Here is a 20,875-nt window from a genome sequence, read left to right on the forward strand (position 1 = left end):
AGTCATAAGATGATCATAAAATATGTCCTAAGATAGAATGAAATTCAAAACAGTGTGGCTGTGGCCATTGATTGACACATTAAATTCATCAATTGTCTGGGACAATTTAGGTGAACGTTTGTATGTAACGACCACTGATCACTATGTACTTTTTAAAGACACTTAACCTATGGGGTCACCAAAGGTTCTCAACACCTTAATAAAGTAATTCGAAAAATTAATCAGAAATAACACGATGTTTTGATTTACATCAATTATATAAAACAAAACATAAAGGTTATTCCTGATTAATTTTTCGAATTATTTTATAATTAAAGGCGTAAAGAAACCTTTGGTGACCCCACAATTTAGATGTCTATCGTAGGTACGTCGTGAACAGTGGTCGTTACAGACAAACGTTCACGTAAATTGTCCCAGTCAATGGATGAATTTAATGTGTCAATCAATGGCCACAGCCACACTGTTTTGAGTTTCATTCTATATCTTATGACATATCTTATGATACTTTCGAAAACCAGACCCCAGAGTGATACCGTATTTTTTTATGTTCGATCTCTAAGAAACGGGTTTCCTTCAGTATCTGACTTTAAAATTATGAAAAAAATATCAGTGTACAGTTTAGAATGTGCTTTGATGAAAAGAATCACTGATTGTTGCAATATCGGGATTACTGGGGGTGGGGATGGAACATGTGAATATGTCCGCTACGAAACAAGTTTGGGAGAAAAACGTTTCATGCAGTCGTTTTTTACTCTATTTTCAATTATAATCGTGCAAAACAAATAACAAGGGTTAGTTTCATGTTATTTTCAATATATTTTATCAACATAGAACAGGGTCTTTTTGTCCACTACGAAACTGTTTCCGTCAATCGTTACGAGGTCATCACATTAAATGTCCACTACATAACATGATTTGTACCTTCAAATGTGAAGTACTGTCTATAACCTTTATCGATAAAAATGGTTCTCCAATTCATAAAACAATGAGATCTTTCCATTATGTAAAATAAAAAAAATTGGAGTGTCAATAGGAGACATTATAATGCTGTAAGATGTGCGTTAAGAAGCAGTTTAGTAGTGGACAAATACGAAACAGTATATAAATTATGAAGAAGAAAAAAATCATTTTGAAGAGTAATTAAGAATGCACTTTTCATTCACAAACAGGTGTATAATAATTATACAACTGTTTGTGAATGAAAAGTGCATTCTTAAAATAGAAGTATTCAAAAATAAGTCTTGAAATACAATTTTAGACAAGTTGATTTTTTTCATTTTTTATGTCTGAAAATCACACCTTTATTGAAAAACGCTCTTTAAAACATCGTTGGTTCTCCTTTCACAATTGTTTTACACTTGTCATTTTGGACTCTTAATTTATTGCTGGACTGTCACATTGAAAATCCACGGCTCCGTGTTTAAGGCCGTGCTGTAATCTATAATTGATAATTTTATTTACATTGGTGGTTGGCAAGTTGAGACTGAGTTGTCTCATTAGCACGCATACCACATCTTCCTATTCATTCTAAGACTTATAACAAAAATGTGAAGTTTTTTTCAAGGAATCAATGACACATGAATTCGGATTCTTTAAAAGTGCTATTAGGCTTAAAAATCATAGTTATATATCGCTTTGATATAGTTTTATTTCGTTTCTTCATTTGCACTCATACCACATCTTCTTATTTATTGTAAGACTTATAACAAAAATGTGAACCTTTTCAGTCAAAGAATCACTGACACATGAATTCGTATTCTTTAACAGTGCTATTGGGCTTAAAAAATAATGTATCGTTTTGATTGAGTTGTGTTTCGTTTCTTCATTTTCCATTCCGTTTCATTTCGATATAATTCGTTTCGTTTCGATTTAATTCGATTCGATTCCCGTTTCTCGACAGTCTATGTTGCCTAGATTAAACATTAGATCTTCATTTTAAAGAACAAAGAAGCGTTTCCGGATTTTGCTTTCAGTTGTTTTGTTGATATTCATATATTTGATATGTAAGTTCTGGTAGGTACTCGCTGTGTTTTATATATATGTCTCTTGTCATGCCTATTCAAAGACAGTTTTTTTTCTTGACTATTTTTATTCAATCTCAGGTGTTGAAAATCAAGGCCCCAACACAAAATTCTTCTTTTTTTAGTCCCTTTACGATTTTATATAATTTAAAGTTCATTATAACATTATGGACTAAAATGGCTGTATAGTGTATTTTTAACCTAAAAGTACAGATTTTGCACGCCACGTCACTCAGACATCAAAATTACAACATGTACAAGTGTTTGGGACCTCAAAGGGCTTTCGGGTCGATCCGGCCCATCGTCGATCCGACCCAAGTTGATCCATCCCACGTCGATCCCGCCCCACGTCGATCCGGCCCCACTTCAATCGGGTCCATATGTCAAGTCGATCCGGCCCCAATAAAAAATATTTTTATAAGGAATGAAAATAAAGATATATATTAATGTAATTCATAAATGTTTATGATTTTTATTATAATGTAAAAGGTATACGGTAAAAAAAAATAATTTTCAGATGAGTATAAAACAACATGAACAAACTAGGTTGATTATGTTTTTATTACAAGTTTTTAAGAGTATTGGGTATAATTATATTAAAACAATTCAGACAGCAACATTAATCAGCAGTAATTAGCATTTTCTTTCGATTGACTGTGATGCTAACAAGTCTTTCATCTTGTGTTATAACAAATAGTTACATACACAGCGGTACAAACCGATCCCCAAGCTGAGTCTTGCCCGTTGGCAGCGCACAAAGTACCAACGTTCACAGGTAGTTATTGTAGTGCTGCAAGTGTGACCCCTTTAAGTAATTAGTGACAGTGAAAAACTGTAAGTGTAAATGTTTTAAAAGTTATATATATTTATGTGAGTGTCAGAGATAGTGTGTTTGTTAGTATGTATGATTTTATTGTTATATTTTAGTAGTGCTGATATTATATTTTAGAGAGTGAAAACGTGCATTCAGTGTCATTGTTTTGTTATTTTCTTGCAATAAAGAATAATGGATACTCCTATAACTTGGTTTTTTTTTCTACACACAACTAACGGGAAAACCAACAGTCTAATTGACTATATTCAATATTAAAAAAATAATAAATTATTATTATATACACCAAACAAAATATCAAACTGTAAAGACCTTGTTTATATTACAAAAAAAACTCCAAAAAACAATTATTATAGAAGCCTGTGATGTTACCTGAAAAAAAAATACAATTAACTATTATTATATACACCAACCTGAACCAGAAGATCGATCTATAAAGACCTTGTTGATTACGTAACTTTAATTAATCAGGATTACCTTAGTTCACAATCGCCAGACAATTGTTGAATAAACAAACCAATTATAGACTAATGATTTGATTAATCAAGTCATTATGATGAGTTAAATTTTATAGGTTTCAGTGGACTGTAAATATTTATTTAGATATTCTGTGTATGAACTAACAAAAAATAAAATCGCCATGACATTCAAATTTAAAGTTATCACGGAAAATAACTTCATATTTCAAAATATGTTGAACCTGCAATTCAACAATAACACTCATTTTCGTATCGATTTAAAATAGTTCTTTAACTGGTACTCCAATACTTCACTTACCTTTTGTCATCTATCATTGGACACTTTTTGAAAATTCCATTTAAACTGTAAAAATGTGTCACAAATTCCTCCAAAATCAATATAGTTATTTCATATTTTATTATGGGGCCTGATCGACTTGGGGCCGGATCGACGTGGGCCGGATCGACTTGGGCTGGATCAACTTTGGGCCGGATTGACTTGGGGCCGGATCGGTTTGGTGCCGTAACGACCGGATACCCCTCAAAGGTACCCCAAATATCCAGCTGTCATTACTGACATCAGAGTTCGCAAAATCTTTTTTTCCTTGGTGGTCCTTGCAGAAAATCTGCTGGTCCTCACTATTAATTCTATTGAAAAATACTAAAATTGTGTCAGTCCTATGCAAAATTTTGGTGGTAAAATCGTGAGGACCACCACTTTTCGGGAACTCTGTGACATTAGCGACAAGCCAAAAAAAAAAATAGGAGAAAGCAGAGCATACATGTATGTACATCTTAAATAAAAATTTTACAGGCTGACTCACACTTCATTTTTATAAGTCATGACAACATTTTGTTTAAAACTTTACCATATCAAATTATAAAATGCTGACGAGCAATGTTAATATTTTTTAAACAATAAAAACTGATTGTTGCCAATTAACACAATGGCAGTGTCTGCGCGTACCCGCATGCGGGTACGAATAGTCAAATTGCCATTCGAAGGCTACACGTACCACTACCCACATCCGGTTTAATAACAGAATGCCATCGGATCGGGAATAAGACGTAAAATATATACTGAAATTGTCGCAATTAGTGAACAATGGTGAATAAATTGATTAAAACTACACATAAGTTTTATAGATATTTATATATAGGTAAGTGAACAGTTTTTCTCAGTTAATAAATATTCTTAAAATGGAAGAGAGTGATTAACATGTGGGGAAGACATTTTAAAGTTATAATGAATTTAATTTAATTTGCAAAGTTTTTTATGTATCATTATCTTAAATTTAAAAACATTTTGAAAATATTATTTTTCATACTCTTTACTTGTTTTACTCTAAATCCGTATACATGTATATGTACAATGATGTATATCACGTTTTATTTCCGATCCGAAGGCATCTAAATATAAAACTGGATGTGGGTACGCATAGCCTACGAATGCCAATTTGACTATTCTTACCCACATGCGGGTACCCACATCCACTGCCTAACACAATAGTGCTAAAAGTGGTGTTTAATATTGATCATTATTATATATATACTTAGTAGTAAATACAGATAAATTGTATGTGTATTACAATCAATGGCAAGCGTGCTGTATCAACCACCTGTGATGATATCGATATCAGCACGGTTGCAAAAGCTTTATCACACCTTTAATCTGTATGACGTCACGTCATCGATTGCAGTCACTGTTGCAAAGGCTTTATCAAAACCCTAATCTGTATGACGTCATGTCAACCTCTATCTGTATGACGTCATTTCAAACCTCCTTATCTGTATGACGTCATATCACATAAAAAAAACCATCTACTTGAGGTATATGTATATAATAAAGTTTATTATATACTAAGTAGTAAATACAGATAAATTGTATGTGTAATACAATCAATGGCAAGCGTGCTGTATCAGCCACCCGTGATGATATCGATATCAGTACGGTCGCAAAAGCTTTATCACACCTTTAATCTGTATGACGTCACGTCATCGATTGCAGTCACTGTTGCAAAGCTTTATCAAATCCCTAATCTGTATGACGTCATGTCAAACCTATAATCTGTATGACGTCATTTCAAAACTCATTATCTGTATGACGTCATGTCACATAAAAACATCTACTTGAGGTATATGTATATAATAAAGTGTATATGATATGGCTTTTTCAATATCACACACCGTATCAACCCTCAACCAATATAATCCCTCGAGCAGAGCTCTTGGGATTATATTGGTGTCTCGCGTTGATACAGATGCGATATTGAAAAAGCCATATGATATTCTCTATGTATATGATATGGCTTTTTCAATATCACGCACCGTATTAACCCTCAACCAATATAATCCCTCGAGCAGAGCTCTTGGGATTATTTTGGTGTCTCGGGTTGATACGGATGCGATATTGAAAAAGCCATATGATATTTTCTATATATCATACATTTTGATTTAACAAGTATTGAAGATGACAACAAAGACAAAGCTTTAATTACAGTGTATCTTTGCTGTTTCAGGAGTTTTATTATCTTTCATATTGACTGGTACATGTACTTTCACCTTTATAGGTGGTACTTGTCAATTTATTATATGAATACCTTCTATAAAAATTCCTACATTTAGGCTGTACTTGTCAAAAGCAAAGGAGTGTAAAAATATGGAGTACCGCCTACCAAAGAATGGCCTGCTGTTTATGTCTAAATGTTTCTGAATATTAGTTCTTACAGTTGTACAGTCAGGGATATACAAAAATGTAACTCTATACATGCTATAGGATTATTACAGAAAATATCTTGCATGAGTTATTACCAGAGATGGGTCCGATTACTTTCAATGTAATTGATTAAATTACAATTACTTTGTCATTTGTACGATTAAATTAAATTAATGATTACATCATTTCTGAAAGTATCTGATTAAATTAATGATTACATTGACAAAGTAATCATGATTACATCTGATTACAATGAATTTAAAAACAAAACATTTTGAATGATGTGAATGAATAAATGTTTAATATAACTATAGCATTTTTGAGAAAGTATTTCATTTGGTTCAATTATAAAATGATAACTTTAAATTAAACTTCATTTATTTAAATAAACCCCAAATTTCACTACATATATACATTACACTTTATCACCAATGATCTCTGAATTATTTTGAATTGAATTTAATAAAGATATATCATAATCAAGAGTTTTTTGTTTGTCTTCTGACCGCTCTTTCATAATTTATATGTATTCCAAGTTGCAGTTTATGGAAGTTTAAATATGGATGAAATAAAGTTACAAGTTAAAACTATGTTAAATTTTAATAGAAATGTTTAATCAAATTGTAAACAATATGTAAGTACTAAAAATCATTGCATTTTACATGTCCAGTCCAAATACAAAAAAAAATTAAACAACATATTTGTCCAACTTTTAATTAATGTGCTAATTAGATAAATTTTCATGTCTGATTTATCTTTTATCATATATATTTCCCTACAGCTATACTCAATTGGTAATTGCAATAAAAACAAACATTAATTAGTCTCCTACCTGTCAATTCAAAGTTAACAAAAATCACAAAAATTAACAAAAGATTATAATTCAGGGTTAAAGAAAAGTTTTACTTGAATATATAACAGTTATTATCAAAAATTAATATGAAGATCATTATAAAACGATGAATATACATGTATGTACAATATCTTTTACCAAAAAGATATATAATTGTATTATATGTCTCTGCTTAGGCTAATGATGACTTTTCAGTACTGTAACTTTATTTTTTACTGAAGTAGACATGCTTGAAGTAACCAAACCATTTTAGTATGTTTAAAATTTATCATATATATGAATAACAAAGAGGTTCATTTAATGACCAAAAACACAATTTTAGATTTTTTTCATTGTAATCAGAATGTAATCAAAAAGTAATCATGATTACAGGGTATTTTGAAAAGTAATTGATTAAATTAAATTACATGTAATCAGATTTTTGGCTGATTAATGATTACACTGATTACTTGAAAAATAGTAATCAATTACAGCTGATTAACGATTACAATTACAATTACCCCAAGTCTGGTTATTACAGATACTTCCATGAGTTGTCAAGTCTTAAATCTTTTAATTTTCTACATCTCAAATAAAATAAGTTTGCATGAATTGTTATTTATAAAATAAATCAAAAATATTTTAATTTCTAGCAGGCTCTACTGGGATCTCTTGAACTTTGTGCAGAATCTAAATTTATATCTGTTACAGTAAATAGGTGAAATTAGGAATTACATGTAATTCCCCATGCACTCAGTAAATACAAGTAATTCCTAAAATGGCCCAGTAATTACCAGTAATTACTAATTTTAAAATAATTTTTACACCTTTTTACTATTAAACTGTTAAAACAATGTTGTATGATGGTCAACTGATCGAATGTTATGATAATACAATGTACTAGAAAATCAGTGAGTACTTTTAAAAAGTGATCTGCTTAAAATGTACCTTTTTGCTATAGGTGCATTAGCTACAAGATTCAAAAGAAAATATGATTTTTGTTGTTGTTAAATCATAAATGAAAATGGTATAATGAAATTATATTTCACTTTCAGCAGCCTATCTGTTTCTATTTTGTTAAATAAGCTGTGAAACATGCTTCGTGAAATGTGCGCTTGCAAATTAAAACAATTGAACCTCATTAAATACATATTCATTTGGCCTTCAATTCAACCCCTAGCTGGAGATGGGTTAACGCTGTATTCAGCTATCAAAATTGTAAGGGTTTTGCTGAACCCTGTGTCTCGCCTACTTTTGCTGTGAGTCGCAGGCCCAACAAAATTAAGAAAAAAATTATTAAAATTTTCCTTCAGATACTATCTTTTGACTATTTCTGTAAAAAGCTTCTGTCCAAATTTGGTAAAAAGTCAGGATGTATATATGAAATCAAAGAAATGTTTTTAAAAACTTTAACTGCAGAGTGTACATGGTGTATGTTATGTTAACTGGAAAAAAACCCAGTCAGTTTATAAGTTATATATATATATATACAAAAAAAGGATATATTTTTTAAAAATTTACTTCTAGATATTGTCTTTTGATCATAAACAAGCCTCTTTCAAAGTTTGGTAGAAATCCAGCATATTTTGAAAAAGTTATTAAAATTTAAAAAACTTTAACCACAGTGTGAATGTAATGTTAACTGGCATAAAAACTAAGTCCATTTAATTTATACATTTCAACAAAACTAATGATGTTTATTGTCCCTTTGAAACATGTAACATACATATATATGTTATCACTAGTCTTTGATTCTTTATTAATACACAATAACAAATGTATGTAATTTTTCTCTAATAATTTTATACAGTTATTTCCTTGACTGTTTTAAGGTCATAAATACTAGTGCTATTCATCTCATCAGAATATATTTTCTTGTTGTGTGCTGCATGGTATGAAAATTACTTTATGACACAAAGTGTCAAGGGAACAAAGGAGTGGAGCAATTGACACGAAGTGTTCAGGGAACAGAGAAGTAGAACAATTGACACAAAGTGTCCAGGGAACAGAAAAAAAGAACAATTGACACAAAGTGTCCAGGGAACAGAAAAGTAGAACAATTGACACAAAGCGTCCAGGGAACAGAGGAGTCAAGTAATTGACACTCAGTGTCCAGGGAACAGACAAGTAGAACAATTGACACAAAGTGTCAAGGGAACAGACAAGTAGAACAATTGACACAAAGTGTCCAAAGAACAGAGGAGTGACGGGATTGACACAGAGTCAAGGGGACAGAGAAGTACAAAATGTAGAACAATTGACACAACATGTCCAGAAATCAGACAATTGAAGCAAATGATACAAAGTGTCCAGGGAACAGAGGAGTGGAGCAATTGACACAAAGTGTTAAAGGAACAGAGGAGTGAAGTTTGGTGTCAAGGGAACAGAGGAAAGGAACAATGGACACAAAGGCTCCAAAGAATAGAGGAGTGGAGCAATTGACACAAAGTGTCCAGAAAACAGAGATTTGAGCAATTGACCATGAGTGTCCAGGAAACAGAGGTTTGAGCAATTGACCATGAGTGTCCAGGAAACAGAGGTTAAAGCAATTGACACAAAGTGTCCAGGAAACAGAGGTTTGAGCAATTGACACAAAGTGTCCAGGAAACAGAGGAAGTAAGCAATTATCACAAATTTGCCAAAGAACCGAGGAGTGTAGCAATTGACTCAAAGTGTTCAGGGTCAAGAGGAGTGAAGTACTTGACACAAGTGTCTAGGGACCAGAGGAGTGAAGTACCTGACAAAAGTGTCCAGGGACCAGAGGAGTGAAGTACCTAACACACGTGTCCAGGGACCAGAGGAGTGAAGCAATTATCACAAATTTTCCAGAATCCCCCCTGTTTTTTTTATAAGTGCCCCTTTGTCCTTATAGCCCTGTCTACTGCATTTCTGTTGTATACAGGAAGATAGATACATGAACTTTAAACATAACAAAAAGCTTTGAAAACAGGGGGGAACAAGCCATGCAAAGTTTGGAATGATACATGTAAAAAGTTCATGCATAAATATATATATATATGATGCTCCATAAGATTCCCTGGCACCCATCCTTCCCAGTTATTCTGGCACTGACCTACAATGCCCTTAGTCATACAGTAATTGATATGTGTCCCTCAGCACTTTAATTATTGGTAGAAAACTGACGTGTTTTGTGATTCTCAGGAGCAATGAAGTATTAATTAGTCTTAACCTGAGCTATATGGATATTAAATAGATAAATAATGTCTTTCTCATATAAAGAAAATCCTGTTCTAAGTAAAATAATTCCAGTCATGAATAATTAAATAGATTTTCCTGCATTTTGAAATTGACATTTGATGATGACTCTTGATGTAATAGTATTGATTTCTCCTCATATGTTCTAATAATAACTTCTGTTTCTACAACTAACAATAAGAAATGGTGAGTTCATTTTACATTTAATTTGTCTGGTGTAATTTTGTAAATGGAGAAAAGTTTTTAGCTAGAATATTCAGATACAACAGATATATGTTTACTTTCATAATATTTTCTTTTGTCACTGTTTGTAAGCAGTAATGTTTTTAAGCTTAAATTGTTTATAGTTGAAATTCAGATTTATGTAAAGTATATTCTATAGCAACAACCCATTCTCTGCTTGAGGGGTAGGAGCAAAACAATATTTGTAGTCAAATGTATCTCCTCATTTGTAGAAACTTATATGTATGTTTATAAATGCTTTAGAAATATATGGTTAAATACAAAATAGCATGACCATGATGATAAGATACTGGAATTAGCAAGGAAAAAATATTTGGTTAAGTAGATACAAAATAGCATGATAAGATACTAAAATTACAACAAATACAGCAAAATGTGCAATGAGATTAATAAAAAAGCATCTTGTCCACGTTGTCATTTCAAATATTTGAATTTACATGATAACAAACAATCTACATTTTTGTTTTTTTAAAGTATCAATGGTATATGATGATGTTAAGCAAACTAGCAGGGGGAAAAATTTGGAAGTTTGTGACAAAACCATGCTACACTACCTTATCTAAATATCATGAATATTATGAACATCCCATTTTCATGTACAAATGTATGGGTGTAGCCCTTATTTCATCAAATATAAGTAACTAAGAATTATAAGTTCTATTCATTTTGTTTACAAATTGATTTATGAAGAACATTCCAAATCCCTTAGGCAAAGCTAACCTTTGGTAGATTACCAAATCCCCTCGGCAAAGTTGATCTTTGGTAGATTACCAAATCCCTTACTCAAAGTTGATCTGTTGGGGATTAACAAATCCCTTACACAAAGTTGATCTTTGGTGGATTACCAAATCCCCTAGGCAAAGTTGAAGTTGGTGGATTAACAAATCCCTTACGTAAAGTTGATCTTTGGTGGATTACCAAATCCCCTAAGCAAAGTTGAAGTTGGTGGATTACCAAATCCCTTAGGCAAAGTTGACCTTTGGTAGATTACCAAATCCCTTAGGCAAAGTTAACCTTTGGTAGATTACCAAGTTCCTTAGGCAAAATTGAAGTTGGTGGATTACCAAATCCCTAAGGCAAAGCTAACCTTTAGTAGATTACCAAATTCCTTAGGCAAAGTTGAAGTTGATTGATTACCAAATCCCTTAGGCAAAGTTGATCTTTGGTAGATTACCAAATCCCTTAGGCAAAGTTGATCTTTGGTAGATTACCAAATCCCTTAGGCAAAGTTGATCTTTGGTGGATTACCAAATCCCTTAGGCAAAGTTGAAGTTGATTGATTACCAAATCCCTACGGCAAAGCTAACCTTTAGTAGATTACCAAGTTCCTTAGGCAAAGTTGATCTTTGGTAGATTACCAAATCCCTTAGACAAAGTTGAACTTTGGTAGATTACCAAATTCCTTAGGCAAAGTTGAAGTTGATTGATTACCAAATCCCTAAGGCAAAGCTAACCTTTTGTAGATTACCAAGTTCCTTAGGCAAAGTTGATCTTTGGTAGATTACCAAATTCCTTAGGCAAAGTTGATCTTTGGTAGATTACCAAATCCCTTAGGCAAAGTTGATCTTTGGTGGATTACCAAATCCCTTAGGCAAAGTTGAAGTTGGTGGATTAACAAATCCCTTAGGCAAAGCTAACCTTTGTTAGATTACCAAGTTCCTTAGGCAAAGTTGATCTTTGGTGGATTTGGCTCTTCATTGTACATCCCTATAGATATAAGAAGATGTGGTATGAGTGCCAATGAGAAGACTCTCCATCCTAGTCACAATCAACAGAAGCAAACCATTATAGGTCAAAGTTCAGTTTTCAACACAGAGCCTTAGCTCACACCCAACCACAAGTTTAATAAACTGCCCCAAAATTGACTAGTGTAAAACCATTCAAACGGGAAAATGTAACATTTGACCTTTATAAGTCAAAGTACAGTCTTCAACAAGGAGCCTTGGCTCACACCAAACAACAAGCTATAAAGGGCCCCAAAAATGGCTAGTGTAAAACCGTTAACCTTTTGGTAATACATATAGCTATTTATGTGTTTAGGTTCTCTTACATCCTTGGCATTCTAATTTTGAAATTTGAGCATCTCTGATGAAGATTACAAGAATACAGCTATCGACACAGACAATTTTTAAAGTGTTATTTTCATAATTAATATTTTTATTTTTTTCAGAATCCTTCTATTGGACAAGAATATTTGAAGACTTGGTTTTCTGTTACCATGGATACGGATCCTGTTAATTACAGGAGGAAAGATGAGACGTTCCCTGCACCTAAACCCATTCCAGAGAGAAAGGCATCAAAATCTGGTAAATGACAGTTTATAGTTATTATTTAACAATTGAATGCTTCTTTTTGTAACTTCATTGGGGTGTAAAAGCGTTGACCGAAGTAAATTTTCGCGCTTCATACTAAAAATGTGCGCACGGTCAACGCTTTACAACCCTATGAAGTTACAAAAAGAAGCATTCAATACTTATAATTACATTTTTTAGCTATGATCATGAAAACACGAATTTTATAATTGTTTTATTTAATTCACCTGTGCACTTTATTGTGGGACCACGTGTCATCATGAATGAACAGTTTTATTGAGTGATGCAATTGCTTTGGGAATAACATGTGCTGTGCAGTTAGCCAATCAGAATAACGTATTATGATAAAACATACATCTAATGTAATTATATATTAAACAAATGGAGATGTTTGATAAATGATAAGGAATTGAGTAAACTGAATAAACAATATTGAAAGAATCAAGATGGATGACATGGCTAAAAATAGTACATTGTGGTAAAATGCAGTTTTGGGCTTATATCTCTGAAACGGAACCAAAAGTATAACAGGTGCATTATTTCATGCATCAATTGTAAATAAAATTATCAGGTGAGCCACACAGGCTTCTTGGAGCCTCTAGTTTGTTGACAAATTTTGTTTTGGAATCAAAGGGAAGCCTACTCCTAATTTCGTCCGTCCGTCAGTTCGTTCCACTTCAAGTTAAAATTTTGGTTAAAGTTTTTTGTCATGGTAGTTTTTGATTAAGTTGAAGTCCAATCAACTTGAAACTTAATACACATGTTTCCTATGATATGATCTTTCTAATTTTAATGCCAAATTAGAGATTTACCCCCATTTTCACGGTCCACTGAACATAGAAAATGATAGTATGGATGGGGCATCTGTGTACTGGCGACACATTCTTGTTATAAATATTGATTCAGCAGTTTACCGTATTCGGCCATGTATAGTACGCATTTATGTATAGTCCGCATCCCCTTTTCATCCCCTCAAAATCGAGAAAAAAAGTTTTGTAAAAAAACAGTTTGGTTTTTTTTACTGTAAAAGTCTAGTTCACTGTAAAAATCCATGTATTTTATAAAAAAAATAATTATGTTTTATTTATTTCATGAAAAAAAATGAAGTGGTAGAGCTTTTCATCAGGTTATTAATAATTTAATATAAGTATTTATTAATCATAAGATCCCATTTAAAATCAACATTTGTCTAAGTATGTTCAAGCTGATATATAATATTACAGAAATAATTTGAATATTATGGAACAAAAGAAAAAAAGAGATCAAACATCTAAATTAATTAGCAGTGAATCAAAATTTTAAAACCATTTAATCTTATATAATCTTTTCATTGATCATGTTGTTTTATTGACTGGGGTTATAATATTTAACACCTGTCAAAACTTGAGATCATTATTTAATTGCTACACACCCATACCTAATCCTTAATTACCCCTCTTGATTACCTATGCAGGACGTCACACCTTTACTTTGAATACTCAATTTTGAAGAGAAAAGTTATAAAAGAATAAGAATTAAATGAAGTGAATATAATAAACTTTTTTCAATATACATTATTAATGCAGAAAAAACGAAATTTAATAAAAAAAAAAAAAAAAAAAAATTTTTTTTTTTTATAAATTTCGAAAACCGTCTATAGTTGTGTATAGTCCACACCCCTTCTTCAAACTACATATTAAAGGGAAAAAAGTGCGGACTATACATGCCCAAATACGGTACTAATTTTTTCCATGCTTTAGATATTAGAATTTTTCTGTTCATGGTTATATGTAATGAAAGTAGATTGTATTCACAATACAATGTACAATAAATATTCACTGATCTATGACATTTATAAACTCCTATTGGCCATGACAATTAATCATTACAAAACAACTTTGATAAATGAATGGCTTAGAAGTAGCAGTAAAAATTTATACGTAAAAAATCTCCATAATTTGTTTTATCAGTTTTTCATGAATACCAAAGATTCTTACAATTAATTAAGAATATAAAAATAATCCATTTCTCTAGTAAAAAGGATTTATGTCCTTCATTTCTTTACAGATCAATAAAAACAATAAATGACTGTTAAGTAACTTAAGGTTTCAACTCCCTCGGGCAAAGTTTACCTAAGAAGGATTTGGCTATTTATTATTACTTTATAATTAGGTCCTTTTGATTTGATTTTTATACTTTCCTTGGCTTTCAAATATTCAGCTTTGAGCATTCCTGATGATGTTAAATCAAGAACAAATTATGCTTAGGACTTATGAAATTTATAACGTCTTATTTTCATTTTTATGCCCCACCTACGATAGTAGAGGGGCATTATGTTTTTCTGGTCTGTGTGTCCGTTTGTTCATCCGTCCATTTGCTTGTTTATTCGTCTGTCTGTCTGTCCTGCTTCAGGTTTCGAGTTTTTGGTCAAGGTATTTTTTGATGAAGTTGAAGTCCAATCAACTTGAAACTTAGTACACATGTTCCCTATGATTTGATCTTTCTAGTTTTAGTGTCAATTAGAGATTTTACCTCATTTTCACGGTCCACTGAACATAGAAAATTATATTGCGGATGGGGCTTCCGTGTACTATGGACACATTCTTGTTTTCTGATATTATATAGAAAGATGTTATAAATGCTAAAGAAACTGTTTGTATTACTGTTTGAACGATGCCACTGTATTGTGAGAAATTCACAATACATATATAGCAATTAAGTGAACTGTACATGTTCACAAATAATTTCCCTGTTTGAATCAAATTTTTTATGTTCCTTTGCTTAACATAATAGGAGTTTAGCACAGAGAAAAAAAAATCACCTCACTGTAAGTTTAAGATGGCACCTTACAACAGTTGAGCAAAATTCTTTGCAAAATTTATATGGATAGACTTTGTATTATGTTACACCACAAAATCTGCCCTTGTCAGAAATAATATAATATGTTTTCTTTGCTTAATCATTGCAATGGTTTAGTTTGAAGTTCACAAAGCATAGTGAAATAAATATTCCAATTTAATTTTTGCTTCTTTTTGTCTTAGGTAAGAAGGAGAGAAGACAAGCCTGTAGTAGACCATGTAAAGAACATTCCTTTCTGACAGATGTGGCAGACGTCCGCGCCATGGAACAGGGACTCTTACAATTACTGGAGGATTTCCATTCAGGCAAATTACAAGCTTTTGGTAGGATTTAAAAAACATACAGCTTGGAATGATATGTTTTATATAGTGTTTTATTATTTTTTGTGGTATACCAATTTTTGTGAGTGCACTGTTCAACCATGAATTCAAAGGTATATCCAATTACAAATTTTCTAATGGCTTATATGCAGACTTCAGCATAACCACAAAATTGTTAGTTTCGTGAATACTTTATTTTATTTGTCCCAAAAAAATTGATTCAACAGTTCACAAAATTACTACATTTTATTGCCATTTATATGTCTTTAATTATTACATCAAATACATGTAATACTTTTTATTATGCCCAATTTATGGGCATTATGTTTTCTGGTCTGTGCGTCCGTTGGTTTCGTTTATTTGTCTGTCCGTTTGTTCGTCCTGCTTCAGGTAAAAGTTTTTGGTCGAGGTAGTTTTTGATGAAGTTGAAGTCTAATCAACTTGAAACTTAGTAAACATGTTTTCTCTGATATGATCTTTCTAATTTTAATGCCAAATTAGAGATTTTATCCTATTTTCACGGTCCACTGAACATAGAAAATGATAGTGCAGATGGGGCACCCATGTACTGGGGACACATTCTTGTTTAATGTTAAAAAAATATGTTTGATTTAAACAACAATTCTGACTTCCAGAATTTAAATCACTAACATTTTAGATTTAACTTTTTAGGTGGTGGTTCAACATTTCAGCAGATGGATATGATACGAGAGCAACAAGAATGTTTAGCACGACTTCATTTCGAATTAGATATTCATCAAGACTTACAGAGAGGAAATGATGAAAAGGCTAGAATTTCGGCAAATTCAAAACTGTCCAGACTTATTGATCAGGTAAAAATAATAGGCTTAAATCTCAGCCAATCAAAAACTGTTAATACTTATTGATCAGGTTTAAATAAAAAACCAGAATCTAAACCAATCAATAACTGTCCAAAAATTTATCAAATCATAATCCAAAGTTATATTATTTAATGTCCTGCCAAAGCTTTAAAAGTCAACATGTTCCAAGACCTCTGACTTCAAGTCATTGGAGGCTGTGTTGGCTGAATGGTCTAAGTTGATCAATCATCTACTGTAACACTGGCCTATCAATACTGAGGTTGTGAGTTCTAACCTCACCATAACCAGTGCTTTTGACAATGAATTATAATTGACTAATTGCTAGTTTTCCTGCCAAGACTAGGTGGTTCTCTCTAGGCACTCCTCCACCAATATTATGGTGTAGCAACTAGTGCTGATAGTGGTTTTAAACACAAACAATCAATCAAATCAAATCAAATCATTGTGGCTTGGATAGAGAGTTGTTTCGTTGGTTCTCATACCAGATCTTCTTATATCTATTTATAGCTAGCTAAAAATCTGTCTTTTGTATGACAGTCACATAAAAATTTAATAAAGATTATAGCATATTTATAGTAAAACATACAAGTATATTTTCTTGAGAAGTGATTCTGCAGATGCTATGTTTATATAGTTTTAAAATGTTTATCTTTTAATTTGGTTTTTTTTCAGCTTCATTCCATCAGTTCTTCAATGTATCCTTTTGTATGGACACCAATGTTTGGAATTTGATTCGTTGAGAACATTCCCCTGTAAAGCTAACTTGATACAAGATGAAATATCTGACTTCAATCTATTAACATCTCAATTTGGCAAACAAATGTTTTTGACTAATTTTAGGAGAAATAGCTGCGTCAGATATTAATCCACCTTACCTAGGCCTATATCAATGAATACATCTGTTTTACATATTTAGGTGGAAAAAATCTCTATACAAAGTCTGTAACTGATTATTGAACATTTAGTTGTTATAAAGTACAATACAAATCAGTCCAAATCTTTTGTTTCAAAGTTGTATACAAGTGCACTTGCATAAGGTTGATTTTTATATGAAGCAGCTGCAATGTTATATGTTTTTAGTCTAAGTTAAGTCTAATTGAATGAACTAATGACTTTGTCCAAGACATCTCTCTTATTGTTGAAGACTTTTATAGTGATTCAGGAACCAACACTATATTATCATGGAATTCATGATATGGTATTTCTTTTCTTGGTAAGAGACTGCCTCCTGCAACCCCTTTTTTGTACAAGTTGTGTTCAGATTGTATTGCATATTTTTGTTATTCTTTCTTGTCTTTCCTTAACTTAAACACAGACAAAAATTACACAAGACAGACTACAGTCCACAGAAGAGATGATAAGAAGAAAGATTGACTTGTTTCCAATGACAAGTTAGCCAGAAAGATTGACCCATTCCAGTGATAAGTTAAACAGAAAGTTGAAAGACTTCAGAAATCATGTGTGATATTTTGTATTGTAACTTTGTGACCAATTGTAGACTGTTTTTAACTATTGAGTATTCATAATTTTTTGTTGGATATCAATTTTCATAGATTTCATGACTAAATAATGTTGAGATAGTTTATTAGATGGTTAAATAATGGTTTTCTTTTACAAATTGTGACTTGGATGAGATAGTTGTCTCATTGGCACTCATACCACACCTTATAACTATATAAATGTGACTTACAAAAGACGAAGGGTGATATTTGCTGTTTTTACGCCAACCCCCAAATTATTAAATTTGTATTAAATGTGGTTTACTCAATTCAAATTTTCTATAAGCTTGTATTTTGATTTTAGCTGAACTACAAAATAAAATATCTTTGAGAATACAATCATTTCACCAAAATAACGGAATCAATATGTCCATATTTTCAAAAACATTTATTTTATTTTTTTTTACTTTTGAGGATTTTGACCATACTGAGTAACTCTGCAGGATAAGTGAATAATTTGTGTATTCAATGCCAAAATTGTGTAAGGTGGCAGGTATGGAAATTTGTTAAAAAAAAAAACCAGTTTTTAAATGGATCAAATTTAATGTCAGAATGAATTTATTCATAATTGTAATTGAATGTGTAATGAAATATTTTATTAAGTAAACAGTTACGCATCCATAATCAGAATTTATAAAAAAAATTCCGTCTGCACATATTAATGTTGAAATGTTTTGTATGTATATTCCACTAAAGTTATTTAATCAACAATATTGATCTCAGTATTTGTTATAACTTTCAATCACAGGAATATCATAGGGACCATCTCAAAATACAAGTTTGGTTTAAATAGATAAAATACATAATTTTCCAACACAACAAATTCCAGGAAAAAGCAACTTTTCTTGTATCCATTAAAATGAATAAATGTATCTACAGTTATTATTACATAGGCATTTCATAATCTAAAGGACTATGAGTAATTTTATTGCCATACCTAAAATGAAAATAGTGTCACATCAATGGTTGAATTTCAGGGATTAAGGACATTTTTCATGAATCACAACACTTTGGTCAACACTTATTAACATTTTACCCAGAATGCATTAGATTCTAAAAAAAGCGAATTGAAAATCAACAAATTCCAACAGGAACTTGTATTTTGAAATCATCATTTTTTTACTTGTTTTTCTATAGACATAGTTTATATTTTTGTTGTATTTTTGTTTATTTATTAGAAGTGAGTTTTATTTAATAAATGTATTTCATGTGAGTCGACAATCATATCTTTTTATGTGAAAATAGTACATTTCATTTCAAAATTATCAGTATATTTTTCTGTTCATGTTTTCTACTTCACTTGACATTAATTAACATTTAACTTTTCACATAAATATGGCAGATTTACAGTAGAAATGTGCCCTAAAATAAACCAAGGAGAAAAATCATCTCAAAATAGTCCAGGTTTTCAAATTGAAAAATTTTAAAGTTCTGTGCCTCGATTTAGGCAAAAAGTTAGATCTGGGTCCTCACATGTGACATATGGTAACTTGTGGTTGTATTATAAAAAAGTTAATTTTCAATTTGATTGTAATGCAATTGAGCTAAATGCTTTTTGTACCATTGCTATAACATTTAATCAAACTGTCGATAGGTTGTTGATGTAAATTTTAATGAGATGTTAATAATACTGTTGACTCTTACTTCACAATGTAATCATGACAGTTTAAATACATTGCTCAAATCAGAATAAACCTTTGCTTATTAGTGTGTGGAGGGCATTTTTACTTTTTTGTTGCTTTATAGTTATATTGCTATGTTTTAGATCTGATTACTTGAAATATTTCATTTGTTTAGAAACACCCACCTTACAAAGAATCAAATATTTTTCTTTTTTCTTTTAATCATGAGTTATCTCCCATTTGTATCAATCAATCCCCACGACAAAACTAAATTTTATTTATTCTTTCTTCAATCAGGTCAATGCTTTGTGAGCTTTTCTTGTATATCATTACATGAATTTATTTTTGTATTAGTTTTTTTTAGATTTCTCCCTATTAATACAGTGTAATAGCGGATCTAGAAATTTTCATAAGTGGGGGCCCAAATGGCTGCCTTAGAAGGGGCCCAGTTCTGTCACAATTCAGTGATTCTCTATATAATCAACCAAATTTTTTTCTCAAAAGGGCCCCCCCCCCCCCCAAAGTCTGTCTCTGGTTATATAAATGTAATTTTGGCAATGTTCATACTGATCCCTCCTACATATAGTACAGCATTGTATTCTTGAAAGTTTTAGTCTGAAAGAGAGGCTACAGATGTTTTATTCAACGAATGTAAGAAGAATCTTCAATACAAAGGAAATCCAATCAATTTTTAGTTTGTTGAAATGAAAATCTCCTTCTTGTACTTTATTATAATTATATTTTTTTTTTACACAAGTCTTTCATGTTTTAACTTTTTTTTCAAATATTGAACCATCCTTTATTTCATATTATTCTATTTATACCTGGTTTCTCTTATTTATTTTATTTGGTCCTGTCTTAAGAGGCAGTTACCATGAAATATTTTGATCAGTCTTTCAATATTTGTCTCATTAAGTAGTGGTGTTACTGGTCAAGAAGTTTTGACCAACATCTTACTAATAAAAAGATATAAGGAAAAAGTAAACCAATGGATTTTTTTTGTACATGTTTTTGTAACTTGATTTAAATAACAACATTTTTTTTTTAATTATAAGAAAGTTATAACTAGAAATGTATATGAGTGAAAAAAGATTAACTCCATCTGTTAAGTCAATTTAATTATC

General features: G+C 31.3%; 1 protein-coding gene across 2 annotated transcripts; it reads left to right on the top strand.

The window, feature by feature from the left end:
• Window positions 1-1,894: 1,894 nt before the first annotated feature.
• Window positions 1,895-19,345, top strand: LOC139492020 (coiled-coil domain-containing protein 28A-like). 2 transcript variants are annotated; one of them, XM_071280058.1, is made up of 6 exons: window positions 1,895-2,003; window positions 12,489-12,624; window positions 15,651-15,791; window positions 16,461-16,621; window positions 17,303-17,325; window positions 17,946-19,345. In XM_071280058.1, exons 2-6 carry the CDS (start codon window positions 12,537-12,539, stop codon window positions 17,986-17,988), a joined length of 456 nt encoding a protein of 151 aa, XP_071136159.1. In that variant the 5' UTR covers window positions 1,895-2,003; window positions 12,489-12,536; the 3' UTR covers window positions 17,989-19,345. The 2 variants fall into 2 exon arrangements, with proteins under 2 accessions (XP_071136159.1, XP_071136158.1); XM_071280057.1 differs by having other exon boundaries at window positions 1,934-2,013.
• The last annotated feature ends 1,530 nt before the right edge of the window (window positions 19,346-20,875 follow it).

The sequence above is a fragment of the Mytilus edulis genome, chromosome 10 (genome assembly GCF_963676685.1).
Source record: "Mytilus edulis chromosome 10, xbMytEdul2.2, whole genome shotgun sequence".
Taxonomy (NCBI): Eukaryota; Metazoa; Mollusca; class Bivalvia; order Mytilida; family Mytilidae; genus Mytilus; species Mytilus edulis.